Source organism: Amblyraja radiata, chromosome 14, assembly GCF_010909765.2.
Source record: "Amblyraja radiata isolate CabotCenter1 chromosome 14, sAmbRad1.1.pri, whole genome shotgun sequence".
Lineage (NCBI taxonomy): Eukaryota > Metazoa > Chordata > Chondrichthyes > Rajiformes > Rajidae > Amblyraja > Amblyraja radiata.
In genome coordinates, this window is record NC_045969.1 from 55659058 (window position 1) to 55673437 (window position 14380).

The 14380-nt window shown below is 40.7% G+C and overlaps 1 protein-coding gene across 4 annotated transcripts in view; it reads left to right on the forward strand.

Moving 5' to 3' along the window:
- The window catches only part of pou2f1 (POU class 2 homeobox 1), a 116453-nt gene that overhangs the window by 47929 nt on the left and 54144 nt on the right, over positions 1-14380 (forward strand). For 3 of the 4 annotated variants that reach the window (XM_033033398.1, XM_033033402.1, XM_033033401.1), the window contains 2 exons: positions 1995-2089; positions 11121-11159. In XM_033033398.1, the coding sequence (XP_032889289.1) occupies positions 1995-2089; positions 11121-11159 (134 nt within the window). The remainder of the gene's footprint in view (positions 1-1994; positions 2090-11120; positions 11160-14380) is intronic. The other variant, XM_033033399.1, reaches the window with a different exon arrangement.

The following is a 14380-nucleotide window of genomic DNA, read 5'->3' on the forward strand; positions in this document are numbered from 1 at the left end:
TTGCGATAAGGAGGGGGCTGTTGTGGGGGCGATGGGTGGGGACGGGTGGTCTGCCAACGGTCTTCCTCCTCATCTTCTGCCAAAGCCATACCATAGAAACATAGAAATTAGGTGCAGGAGTAGGCCATTCGGCCATTCGAGCCTGCACCGCCATTCAATATGATCATGGCTGATCATCTAACTCAGTATCCTCTACCTGCCTTCTCTCCATACCCCCTGGTCGCCTTAGCCACAAGGGCCACATCTAACTCCCTCTTAAATATAGCCAATGAACTGGCCTCAACTACCTTCTGTGGCAGAGAATTCCACAGATTCACCACTCTCTGTGTGAAAAATATTTTTCTCATCTCGGTCCTAAAAGACTTCCCCATTATCCTTAAACTGTGACCCCTTGTTCTGGACTTCCCCAACATTGGGAACAATCTTCCTGCATCTAGCCTGTCCAACCACTTAAGAATTTTGTAAGTTTCTATAAGATCCCCCCTCAATCTTCGAAATTCTAGCGAGTACAAGCCGAGTCTATCCAGTCTTTCTTCATATGAAAGTCCTGCCATCCCAGGAATCAGTCTGGTGAACTTTCTCTGTACTCCCTCCATGGCAAGAATGTCTTTCCAACCATTGAACTGCGCACTTCTTCCCTTTTAGTTTCCTCCCTTCTCTCTACTTCCTGTTGGGTTCGCTTAGCATGTGCACATTCCTTTTTTAACACTTCCACTCCCTTGCAGGATCCTCCTTCCATTAAACATATACCTAATTTTGCAGCATTCTCCTGCCAACTAGACAGCAACGACTTATCCTTTTCGTCCTGACAATATTTTTTCCACAACACAATTATCTCTTTTTCCTATTTCCTGCGTCCTTTATTCCAAATTATTAATTCTGCCTTTTTAACGATTTCTAACTTCTTAGTCCCTCCCAGAAGCCAAAATGTGGTCCCAGGAATTTATTTAAATTTCCTGATAACTGTCGTAACCCGTTTGTCCGTTCGGGATAAATTTCACACAATCTCTGTAATGGAGAATCAGGGTCACTCATAACATATATGTTATTGCCCATTCTCCTCTTCCCTCAGTACTGACCTCTAAACAAATTTACATCAGTCCTGACCTTTTCTTTATTCTATCGGTGGTTGGCTTCGTTGATTGACCCAAGGATCTGGTGGGGATCAATAAAGACTCAGCCAATGATTTAACTACATATTGGGCTTGGAGCTGGAGGAAACTGAAGTGGTAAAAATCACTCACCCCGATGGCTGTTTTCCTGCAGTCTTGCCCAAAATCAGTCAAATACTTATTTCATGCTGAGTTGACTTGTCCGTTGCGATCCCACTTCTGACACCAAATGTTAAACTGGATTCTTTTCCCCACGATCTTTCCTCAGTAAATATACTGAACCAACGGCACCGTTCTTTCTTCAACATGTTTACTCGTCACCCCGGGGGACTTACTCTGGTCCACGACCTGTCACTCTCGTGGAGTTCCAAGTGTTCCCCAGAGCAAGTGGTTTACAATAGGCATAGTACAAGTATATTAGCAGTAGCAAGCAGAAGCAAATTTGGTGCACTCTCTTGGTCCTCCAATCATATCATGACACGGTATGTGTGTAAAGGCAAAGGTCAGGTTCCCCAAGACAAGTGACTCGCAAGCACATGATCTCATTATCACAAACAGTCAGGTTCCTCAAAATGAAGTGACTATCTTTGTCATCACAGCTGCAACAGAACCTAGTATTTTCCCAATCAACTATGTCATTTTCCACTAATGCAGCAAAAACCAAACTCGCTTTATTGCAGGACTAATGTGGAGCCTTGAGGGATGTTCCTATGAGCGATTGTGTCACTTGGATTTATAAAACGTTGAGGTTAGGTCTATGCATTGTACAGGCAAAGATTATAATGGCTGACTTGAGAAAAATCAGACACTGTTGGTGACTTTGTCTTATACTCTAATTTCAGCTCCTCACTTTTTTTGTCTCTTTGTTTGATCTTCATCCAGGTGTGCAAACAAATGGACTGGATTTCCAGCGGCAGCCCATCACAACAGCAGGGCCAATTACAACAGCTCAGGCCTTACTTGGACAACTACAGCAGGTATAATGTGCTACGGTTAGCGGGGGAGGGAAACATATAATATTAATTTACTGATTTAAGAGAATTGGATTTCAGCGGAATCATGAAGCCTGGGATCGTAGAATCCCAGTATATTTCTCTTTCAAGGTAATAACTAGAGCCAGGATGTTTAGGCACTAAAAACGCTGAAATAGGCTGGCAAAAAGGCATACTAAAATTACAAAAAAGGCACGAAAAAGGCATCTATGGACAAAAAAAGGCATAAAAAGGCATTTATTTCCACCACCAAAATATGGTTTAAAATAATATAAAGGTATACTACATTAAATGACCAAAGTTGCCTGGTTGCACATAATTACTAGCCTTTTTTTCAAATTATCTGGTGTTAAACTATGCAGTCTGTCAGACAGAATATGCCTCAGTTGTGAAAAACTTCTGTCTACCTCAACTAAGGTCACTGGTGCATACCCGAAACAAGCTACAGACTCTATTTTCATGTTGACATCTTGTGCATTACAACTACCTTTGAGAACTTTAGCTATATTTTGTATTTCTTCAAGATCTTTGTTAGCTAATATCACTCTCTCACATTTTCCTTTTATGTCTTTACCTACATCATCAGGAACTTTATGAATATCGTCAGTTACTTTGTTGAAAACCTACAAGTTATTCACTAATGTTTCACCACGTTCCTCAAGGGAAGTGATAGCTTGTGAGAAGTTTGTAAAATTGGAAGCAATAAACACAAGATTGCAGAGGAGGGATTTTTCTGCATGATTTCGCTGACGATCCTGACTGCAGCAGATTCTTCTTCAAAACAGTTGACGATTTCTTTTATCTTTTCAAAATTTGCAGAATAGTAGAGTACAGCAGAGAGCCATGTACCCCACCTAGTCAAAACAGGCTTAGGAGGTAGCGGAATCTCGGGTGCCATTTCCTTGAACAACTGCACACGTGACGGTGCTTTGAGGAAGATTTTCTTGACATTGGAAACTAGGCGATCGACATTTGGAAACATGCTACGTATGTGCTTGGCAATTCTATGACGTTCTTGAGCTAAGCATGTCAAATGCAAAACTTTGGGGAATAAAACTTTAAGTCACAAACAGAAGAACATTCTCGTGTTTTATACCTTCTGGCCAAAGTACAGCAAGTGAAGATGTAAACAACTGAGCAATAGTTGAGCTGTTTGACTTCTCCAATACTTCCGATGTCAACAAATACTCCTTTGATGGTTGACCTGCCTCCAGTGTACCGATGACCACATTGGCAACATATCTCCCCACAGCATCGGTTGTCTTGTCTATTGAGATTCATATTTTGTTGCATGCAACTTCATCTCTAATTTTCTGCACAACAATGTTGAAGTTGCTGTCAACATAATTTTTCCCATTTTAAAAAGGGAGGGAGAGAGAAAACGGGGAATTACAGACCAGATAGTCTAACGTCGGTAGTGGGGAAACTGCTAGAATCAGTTATTAAAGATGGGATAGCAGCACATTTGGAAAGTGGTGAAATCATTGGACAAAGTCAGCATGGATTTATGAAGGGTAAATCATGTCTGACGAATCTTATAGAATTTTTCGAGGACGTAACTAGTAGAGTAGATAAGGGAGAACCAGTGGATGTGTTATATCTGGACTTTCAGAAGGCTTTCGACAAGGTCCCACATAAGAGATTAGTATACAAACTTAAAGCACACAGTATTGGGGGTTCAGTATTGATGTGGATAGAGAACTGGCTGGCAGACAGGAAGCAAAGAGTAGGAGTAAACGGGTCCTTTTCACAATGGCAGGCAGTGACTAGTGGGGTACCGCAAGGCTCAGTTCTGGGACGCCAGCTATTTACGATATATATTAATGATTTGGACGAGGGAATTGAATGCAACATCTCCGAGTTTGCGGGTGACACGAAGCTGGGGGGCAGTGTTAGCTGTGAGGAGGATGCTAGGAGGCTGCAAGGTGACTTGGATAGGCTGGGTGAGTGGGCAAATGCATGGCAGATGCAGTATAATGTGGATAAATGTGAGGTTATCCACTTTGGTGGCAAAAACAGGAAAGTAGATTATTATCTGAATGGTGGCCGATTAGGAAAGGGGGAGATGCAACGAGACCTGGGTGTCATGGTACACCAGTCATTAAAAGTAGGCATGCAGGTGCAGCAGGCAATGAAGAAGGCGAATGGTATGTTAGCATTCATAGCAAACGGATTTGAGTATAATAATAATAATAAATTTTATATTTAATGGGCGCCTTTCATACAAAATCTCAAGGACACCTTACATAGTAATCGGAATAAAAACATATAATCGGAGTAAAACAAGTAATTAAAGACATCACAATGACACAAATTAAAAACAGAATTCAATCCAAAAACAGAAAATCAAAAACACAGTGTGAAGAGAGAGCAGCGGCAACCAAATCGTGCCAGCGTCCACTCTCTCTTCACGGCAGCCATCTTGGACACAGACCTACAAGACTACAGTTAGACAAAAAAAAATCATCCCCCCACAGTGGATAGCACTGTGGAGGAAGGCACAATGTCCAGTCCCCACCCCATGTTCACCCCAAAGTCAGGCCTATTGGGGCCACCGCAGTTGCCTCTACGGAGGCCCGATGTCCCTGGCCGTTCTCACCGGGTGGTTTGTACTCGCTAGAATTTAGAAGATTGAGGGGGGATCTTATAGAAACTTACAAAATTCTTAAGTGGTTGGACAGGCTAGATGCAGGAAGATTGTTCCCGATGTTGGGGAAGTCCAGAACAAGGGGTCACAGTTTAAGGATAAGGGGGAAATCTTTTAGGACCGAGATGAGGAAAGCTTTTTTCACACAGAGAGTGGTGAATCTCTGGAATTCTCTGCCGCAGAAGGTAGTTGAGGCCAGTTCATTGGCTATATTTAAGAGGGAGTTAGATGTGGCCCTTGTGGCTAAAGGGATCAGGGGGTATGGAGAGAAGGCAGGTACAGGATACTGAGTTGGATGATCAGCCATGATCATATTGAATGGCGGTGCAGGCTCGAAGGGCCGAATGGCCTACTCCTGCACCTATTTTCTATGTTTCTCTATGTTTGCATAATGATGACTCGCTCGGTATATGTTCCTCTGTGTATTTCTCTAAAAAACCTCAGAGATTTGTTTTCCAATTTCCACAGTGGAATTTCAGCATTATTGAATGCCTTTCACAGATCACTCAAACTCAGATTTGCTACTGGAGCCAGCAGTAAATGTAGTGAGGAGACAAGCTTGGGTATTTTGCTTGGGTAGTCTACACCCCAGCGGTATCAACATTGATTTATCTAATTTTAGATAGCCCTTGACTTCTCTGTCCTCCCCTTCCCAGCTCTCCTAGTACCACTGTCTCCGCCTCTTCCTTTCTTTTTCCCGCCCCCCCCCCCACACATCAGTCTGAAGAAGGGTCTCGACCTGAAACGTCGCCTATTCCTTCTCTCCATTGATGCTGCCTCACCCGCTGAGTTTCTCCAGCATTTTATGTCGACCTTCGATTTTTCCAGCATCTGCAGTTCTTTCTTAAATAGATCTTGGAGATGACTTAACCAACGGGCAGTGGCACAAACGAATGAATGACCGACGGTGGCACCCCCGGTTTTGCCCCAGTGGTGGAAATTTTCTTGTAAGTTATACTATGTTAACACGTTAATAATAACATTAATATTAATGTGTTAACATAGAAAATGTCATTGTAATCACGGTACAACTGGAGAAAATAGCACGACCTTTTAGCTAAATGGCAAATAAAAGCTGATTTAGGCACTCGTTCGTGAAAAAGGCATTATCCTGGTGAATTAATCAAAAAAGGCATGAAAAGGCACATGGCATTTATGGCAAAATACTGGCTCTAGTAATATGAATGGAATGGACTAATGTATGCTTGATTAGCATTTATTATTTTTATGCCCAAATATCTGTGATAACTTGCACTAATTCAATATTCTTTCCACCCAAACCAATGCTTGTCCACTAGACTGGTCATGCTCCAATGTTGGAAAATTGCTTTTCTGTCGCTGGTGCTCATTTGGGGGATTTTTATGGACGGCGGTGGTTATGGGGAAGGTTTGCAACACATTAAACCCAGATTGTCACATAAAGGTACTCATGATTGTATGAATCCATTGTTAACATCCCGGCCAGCAGTTAGTCGAACAATTAGTTGTGCCCTTTGTATTTTGCAGAAATATAATTTACTTCAGTGAGAACAAGTTGATAGTAGTCAATCGAAAATAAAAGATGATCTTGCTTTGAAATCTTCAGTTTGCTAAAGATTTTGAATTATGGCACATTTTAACTTTTTGTTTGAATATTAGGACCATGTTGGCTCCATTCTGGTCACGTTGATCATGTTGAATTAAGCAGCTTTGTAGCACTGATCTGTGCAAATATTTTAAGTTCAAGTTGTTGATGCTGAAGATTGGACATGATTTCACTTTAGCTAATCTCACAATTTCTTGAAGATTCTTTGTGTGATTTGTGTATTTTGTCCCTTGCTGAACTGTCAGATTGATAATTTAGTATGAAATGAGTGGTTGTTGTTTTATAGTTAATTTGAAATTATGCTGCCCTTTAAAAAAAATAAAAAAAAAGCTAAGAAAAAAAACTCAGATATAGTGAAACAACTTTGCAAATAAGCGAGTTCGGTATTATGGGTCATGGGTTATTCGGGATAAACATTCTCGCCAGCTGAGCTACTGTATGTGTGCGGACCTGCATATTCATTTCAATGAGATTTATAAATAAATGTATCCATCATATGTCAGCAGTAAGCCACCGCATACTGCAGGAGGCATAAATCCACAATTGTATCTATTTAAATTATTGACTCAATACAGCACCAGCCTTGAAAACGCAAGAATGCCTGGAACGAACCTGTCAAATATCAAATACCTGGCATTAGCCTAAGTCACAGCCATTCAAATTCGATATTGATTTACACAAATTACAAGTTATGTGGTCAACCAACTTGAGACAGTCCTTACATTCCTATCTAAACAACCTTCCTGGATTGAATGAAACGAGGAGAATGTGTTGTGTGGGGGGTAGGTTAGAAAGTTCAGATTGTATTCGAACAGGCTGTTTAAACTTTCAAGGTGGGTTGGCTTAAATAAAGATGCTGTCGCTTTAACCTCTGCGGTTGGTTCCAGTCTGTCAGGGCACACAGTTGGGAGCCGGGTCCGGGTGACCGGGGGTGATAATTATGAGAATTTGCAGCCATTTGAACCGCAGCCAAACTAGAGGATTCACTCAGGAGTGGGTCGCAGCTCCCCAGCTGACAGGACCTGTTCTCGCTCTCTTTGAAAGAGGCGCCGCCTGCCCCAGTGAGTGGGCAAACACGGAGCCAACTCGTAATATGAGTGGGAGCATTTTCTCAGTCAGATTTTGTCGACAGTTGGGGTGGGGGATCTGGGAGAGAGAGAGAGAGAGAGAGAGAGCTGGCGATGCCGCACAGACGGAACAGTTTAATATCAACCCATTAAAATCTGCCCTTCAGCCACTCGATAACCTGGGCTGATCTGACCTGACTGCGTGCCCGATCCTAACGCAGAACATCCACAAAATCTTTGGGCATCGGGTAACACCTGCACAAAGAGCCTCTGCTAACAAGGGCCGGTGAACTGCGCTGGTCAACGTGCACTGGGCGAGATGGCTGGGGGAAACGTACTACAACCACCGCAAACTTGAACAACACAGACCCTCCACTCAATCTATCCAATACTAAAGGGCAGGCTTATATCGGATTGGCGGCTCCTTCACAGGGCCAACCCTGTACTCCGTTTTCCTCTGAGATAACGTTTTGAATAACTTGTAATTGCAGATTAATGAACTGAACTAGAACAGGGACTGTGTAAGTAGTGTGTGAACAGCAGAACCAGGAAAGAAGCTATTGAGTTGACAGAATTCTAGATTAATTCATTGGTAAAATAGTTAACAATTATACACAGTTTATACAGCGCTACGTTCGCTTTAAAAAAAATCCCGAATGATCTTTGACAAGTCCCATGATTCCTTGCGTTTATCGAGATACCGAACTCGCTTATTAAAGGTAGACACAAAGCTGGAGTAACTCAGCAGGTCAGACCGCATCTCTGGAGAAAAGGAATAGGTGATGTTTCTGGTCGAGACCCTTCTTCAAATTAAAATTTTTATCATTTCAAGTCATGATTACTTGAGTAAGTCTAATTGTTGTGTATGTCCCACAGAAGTAGCACAATGATTGAGCAGTGTTCTCTGAACTACATTGCATGCATGACATTTATAACCCACACAAAATCTGTCACAGTTGTCTTCTGAGATGTCTTCTGAGATTAGCTATGAGGTAGTTTAGTTTTTGCATTGAAACAGAGTTGGCTTAATGCAAAATGAATTGTCATGAATTTCTAACTTTTTTATAAGATTTGCCGTGTGTAGGTATGCATTGAGTAATGTAATGTTTAATTCAGCTGTGCACATGTCTACTTAGTTATTGTACAGTGCCCTCCATAATGTTTGGGACAAAGACCCATCATTTATTTATTTGCCTCTGTACTCCACAATTTGAGATTTGTAATAGAAAAAAATCACATGTGTCAAATTTTATTAAAGGCCATTTTTATACATTTTGGTTTCACCATGTAGAAATTACAGCTGTGTTTATACATAGTCCCCCCATTTCAGGGACACGTGGTTTCACAGGCATTTGTAATTGCTCAGGTGTGTTTAATTGCCTCCTTAATACAGGTATAGGAGAGCTCTCAGTCTTTCCTCCAGTCTTTCCATCACCTTTGGAAACTTTTATTGCTGTTTATCAACATGAGGACCAAAGTTGTGCCAATGAAAGAAGAAGCCATTGTAAGACTGAGAAACAAGAATAAAACTGTTTGGAACATCATTAAGAAGAAAGAGAACACTGGTGAGCTTATTAATTGCAAAGGGACTGGCATGCCAAGGAAAACCTCCACAGCTGATAGAAACATAGAAACATAGAAATTAGGTGCAGGAGTAGGCCATTCGGCCCTTCGAGCCTGCACCGCCATTCAATATGATCATGGCTGATCATCCAACTCAGTATCCCGTACCTGCCTTCTCTCCATACCCTCTGATCCCCTTAGCCACAAGGGCCACATCTAACTCCCTCTTAAATATAGCCAATGAACTGGCCTCGACTACCCTCTGTGGCAGAGAGTTCCAGAGATTCACCACCATCTGTGTGAAAAAAGTTCTTCTCATCTCGGTTTTAATCATTTCGATGACAGAAGAATTCTCTCTATAATAAAGAAAAATCCCCAAACACCTGTCTGACAGATCTGAAACACTCTTCAGGAGTCAGGTGTGGATTTGTCAATGACCACTATCTGCAGAAGAATTCATGAATAGAAATACAGAGACTACACTGCAAGATGCAAACCACTGGTTAGCTGCAAAAATAGGATGGCCAGGTTACAGTTTGCAAGAGCAAACACAGTTCTGAAAAAACGTCTTGTGGACAGATGAGACGAAGATGAACTTATATCAGAGTGATGACAAGAGCAAAGTGTGGAGGAGAGAAGGTACTGCCCAAGATCCAAAGCATACCACCTCATCTGTGAAACACGGTGGTGAGGGTGTTATGGCCTGGTATGGCTGCTGAAGGTACTGGCTCACTTATGATACCACAGCTGATGGTAGTAGCATAATGAATTCTGAAGTGTATAGACACATTCTATCTGCTCAAGTTCAAACAAATGCCTCAAAACTCATTGACTGGCGGTTCATTCTACAGCAAGACAATGATCCCAAATACTGCTAAAGCAACAAAGGAGGTTTTTTTAAGCTAAAAAATGATCAGTTCTTGAGTGGCCAAGTGAATCACTCGATCTGAACCCAATTGAGCATTTGCATGCTGAAGAGAAAACTGAAGGGGACTAGCCGCCAAAACAAGCATAAGCTAAAGATGGCTGCAATACAGGCCTGGCAGAGCATCACCAGAGAAGACACCCAGCAACTGGTGATGTCCATGAATCGCAGACTTCAAGCAGTCATTGCATGCAAAGGATATGCAACAAAATACTAAACATGATTATTTTCATTTACATGACATTGCTGTGTCCCAAACATTATGGTGCCCTGAAATGGGGGAGGCTATGTATAAACACTGCTGTAATTTCTACATGGTGAAACCAAAATGTATAAAAATGACCTTTATTAAAATCTGACAATGTGCACTTTAACCATATGTGATTTTATTTCTATTATAAATCTCAAATTGTGGAGTACCGAGGCAAATAAATAAATGATGGGCCTTTGTCCCAAACATGGAGGGCACTGCAGATGCTGCTATAGTGCATTCCACTATAAATGACGAGCAGTGCTCCTTTTCAGATTTAACATCAATTTTGTTTCTAATCAAAATAAAGAACTTCAATAATTTGGTGGATAAAAATGCTGGAGAAACTCAGCGGGTGAGGCAGCATCTATGGAGCAAAGGAAAAGGAATAATTTGGTGGAATGCTGTTAGTAGCCCACAAAAGTAGAGCATATGGTATGTTTGAGTAGCAGTTTTCAGGGGTTCTTGTTTGTTGCATTTTGTGGTTGTCCGTTGAGGTTGTCAGGTTCTGTATTAAACTTCTTTGGCGTTTAATGAGCCTCGAGATAAAATATCTTGCTGCTCTGGGGTAAAACCTAGTACTGTTTTAGCATCAAACAATTCTCACTACTTTAATGAATGTGAAAATTGTGGTCTTAGCAGAGAACTGTTTACATGGACTTTCTGAAATGTTGCTGTGACCTGTGAGAGCATTTATAGTGTCATACAGCACAGAAATGAGCCCTTTGGCCCATCACCTTCATGCCGACCTTTTTGCCCATCTACACTAATCCCATTTTCCCGTGTTTGGACCGTATCCTTCTGTGCTTTGCCTATTTGAGTGTCTTGTCTAAATGCCTTTTAACTCGTAACTTTTCAAGAGTCAATTTATTTTTATCTGTCATTTTTTTTGTTGTTGATTTCCTCTGGTTGTCATCTTAATTAAAAAAAAATTTTCATTGTATATGTATACTGCATTGTCATTTTCTTGTCACTTTAGGTTAACTACATGTCAGATGTGACGAACAGATGCTTTTATGTGAGTTTTCACTCCTATAACATTTATTGAGGTTATGGTTGGGGCTATATACACTGTTGCTTGTTTGGACCTGCAAGGTTTGAAATACATTTTAATTTGTATAACAGTTTTTCCTGCCACATATTTTTGTACAAAAATAACCTCATCTTATTCAAACCTTGAACTTTTGATGTGCTTGGTGCTTAACTCCGTTAAAAAAGATGACAAATAAAATGCTTTCAGAAGAAATAGGACATTTTGTGGAACTGGAGTTTTTAAAACCTCACGCTAATTGTCACTTTAGAAGTTTCAGTCGAGCCCTAGAGGCAATTTTCCTTTCACAATATTAATTTGTTTTCCCTAGTTCTTTTCAAGCAAGGGGATGGGGTGGAAGGACTCTATCTTAAAATTACAATTTAGAATTTTAAAAAGGGATCCTGAAGATTGATTTTTTTTATAAGATGAGTATATCAGAGCTTGATATTGTAATGGCATATGGTAAAGTTCTGAATGTCGCCTCTGGTCAGTCTGTTACACCAAAACAGAAGGTGCAAGGGTTGATTTAATGTAATGACGACCTCTACATGGTTGATGTGGAGAATATTTATGATGCTATTTACAAATTAAATATATGAAGGTACAATAAAACTCAATTAATACCGTACATGATTGTTCAGAGATCTTGATGCTTCGGCATTTGGTTTGCTGATTTGGCTTCCCAGAGCAAGACTCTCTATTCCATCTTCCCTGTAAAACATAGGGCCACTTTTCAGCAGCTCTTTAAAATCCACCAGAACCCTGTTTCCAGCACTCCCTTTAAATGCATTGAAAAATATTTCGTTAAAAAGTGTTATAAAAGAATCTTGTATTGTTAATGGGAATAAAATCTAGCAGTCTTGAAAACCCCCCCAGTTAATCTAGCATCAGTCCCGAGGGTGCCATGTTATTTGATTGTGATTGTATTATATAATTGTCAGCTGGAATAGTTTAATTCTCTATTCCATCTTTTTTTTAGACCAGTTTATTGGCTACGCTTGTGTTATCAAATGACATTGATGACCCTATCTTTTTGTATTCTGCAAACAAGCCCAGGAAATCTCAATCTCTGCACCTCTTCTTTAATACTGTCTAAAGCTTGCTGATGTACAAAGCTGTTGATTAGGTCAACTGAATAAACCAAGCTAGAGATGTCTTCTTCATTGTAAATCAGGGCATAGCTCTGGTCAATAAAGCATCCTCCTATGCAATCCGTGAAGGACTTGTTCAGGACTTCACCCCTTCACCACCTCCAGTTTAAATTCCATTTGGAATATTTTGGAGGACCAAGAAACAAGAAACCAGGACTGCTTGTTTAGTGCCACAGTCGGGACATTCCTAGTCTGTTTTGTCAAGTGGGCCTCTGCCCTTCTCTCGGTGTAATTAGCACCAATCTGACCACAAGTGACCACATAGCTCCACAGGTAAAAATGATTAAATGAACAAAAAGACACAAAGTGCTAGAGGTCCTTAGTGGGTCGGGCAACGTGAACGGGTGATGTTCCAGGTCAGGACCCTTCTTCAGATTGATCGGTGATGTTCAGGGTTGGGACCCTTCTTCAGATTAAATGAATTTCGATTAAATGAATAAATGGTTTAGTGGCTTGATGGGTTTTTTTAAGATATGCAATTCTTAGTAATAAGCATCCCTTTGAGTTTAAACCTATGGGATAGTTTACAGAAGTACGAGTTAAATTGGAGGAATGATTAAAATATTTCAAACTCAAAACACTTTTAACTTTTATGGTGATTAGATATCGATTTCCAGGAATATGTATCTGCTGGGAGAATTTAGCTGAAAGGTTCCAATGATTTAGTCCATTGATATCTAGATGCTATTGATGGTGGGGAGGGCTGTGCCTATGATGGACCAGGCTGAGTCCACCACTCTCTGCAACCTCTTGTGTGTTGGAATTGCCGTACCAGGCCATGATTCAACCAGTCATGATACTTTCTACCGTTCATCTGTAGAAGTTTGACTATATAGTGAAATGTCGAGGCGCTGGTGCACAGTTTGTGATTACATATTCTTGTGATGGAGCCCAGGACAGCTCATTCGCAACATTAATGGCCAGGAATTTGAAGCTCTCTCCATCAAAGAAAACTGGCATGTGGTCTCCCAACTTTTTATTTCCGAAACGTTATTATCAGGTGTCTGTGGGCTTTGGGGGAGCGAGACGTGGTAAGGAGCAGGTGTAAAAGGCGTCTAATACAGCAAATGTGCACGTGGGGCCTTATGTCCCAAAACATTGGCAACCACTGATTAGGATGTCATTAGCATGGGTATATTATCCACCAATCATCTTGTACCGGCTGCCTCATTTTTTTCACCTTTTCTTGGTATTTAGCTTTGCTTGTTTTCTGTATTTTAAATAATATTTGTTATAAACCTGTTTTCTGGTTCATAGTAATGATTTACCTATTAGTTATCCAGAAAGCTTTGGTGTTGGATTATTTACTTTTGCCTTCTAAAGATCAATCTAGTCTGCATTAACCACTTACTGTTTGAAGATTTTTTACAACCTGTGTCAACTTATTATACACCAGTTCAGCATCAACAATGTTTATTTTTATTTAACACAGACAATGTTTGTTTCATGATTTCACATTTGTATATTTGGATAAATGTGTACTTTTATTTATTATTTCTCAGAATCATGGTGGTACTTTTCACCCAATATTTTGTTCCTCTGTTAGGCTTCTGAAGAGGCGAGATTAATGTTCCCTAATCATCACTTCCTGGGTCTTTTTATTTGACAGTCCTTGGCATGGTCTTCATTGTCTTGATAATTGTTACCACCCATCAAATAAAGTATGATACCCGAATCTAGAAGTCCCGATGCAAGTTCTGATTTAAGTTGCAGAGAGGAGAGAACAGGGGGAATGTCTCCGATAGGAGGCTGACCCAAGCTGTCGAGCTTGGAAGATGAGTTGTTCCTCATGATTACATTAGACATTGTTGTCCACCGTTGTTGCCTCTGCAACTGATTTGAAAGTGGTAGATGTCTAGGTACCATTTGAGGGTGAAGGGAAGTTAGCGAGTACGATCAGAAGTTTCCAATTGAGGGTGAAGCAACCGGCTCGGTGATACTGGTTCAACTCGCTTAAACTCAAACTCAATCTCACGATCACAATAGCATCAAGGGCCAGTTTGTCTATAAATAATTAGTACAGGATCTGTTTTAAAGGAGTTGTTGAGGTTTTCT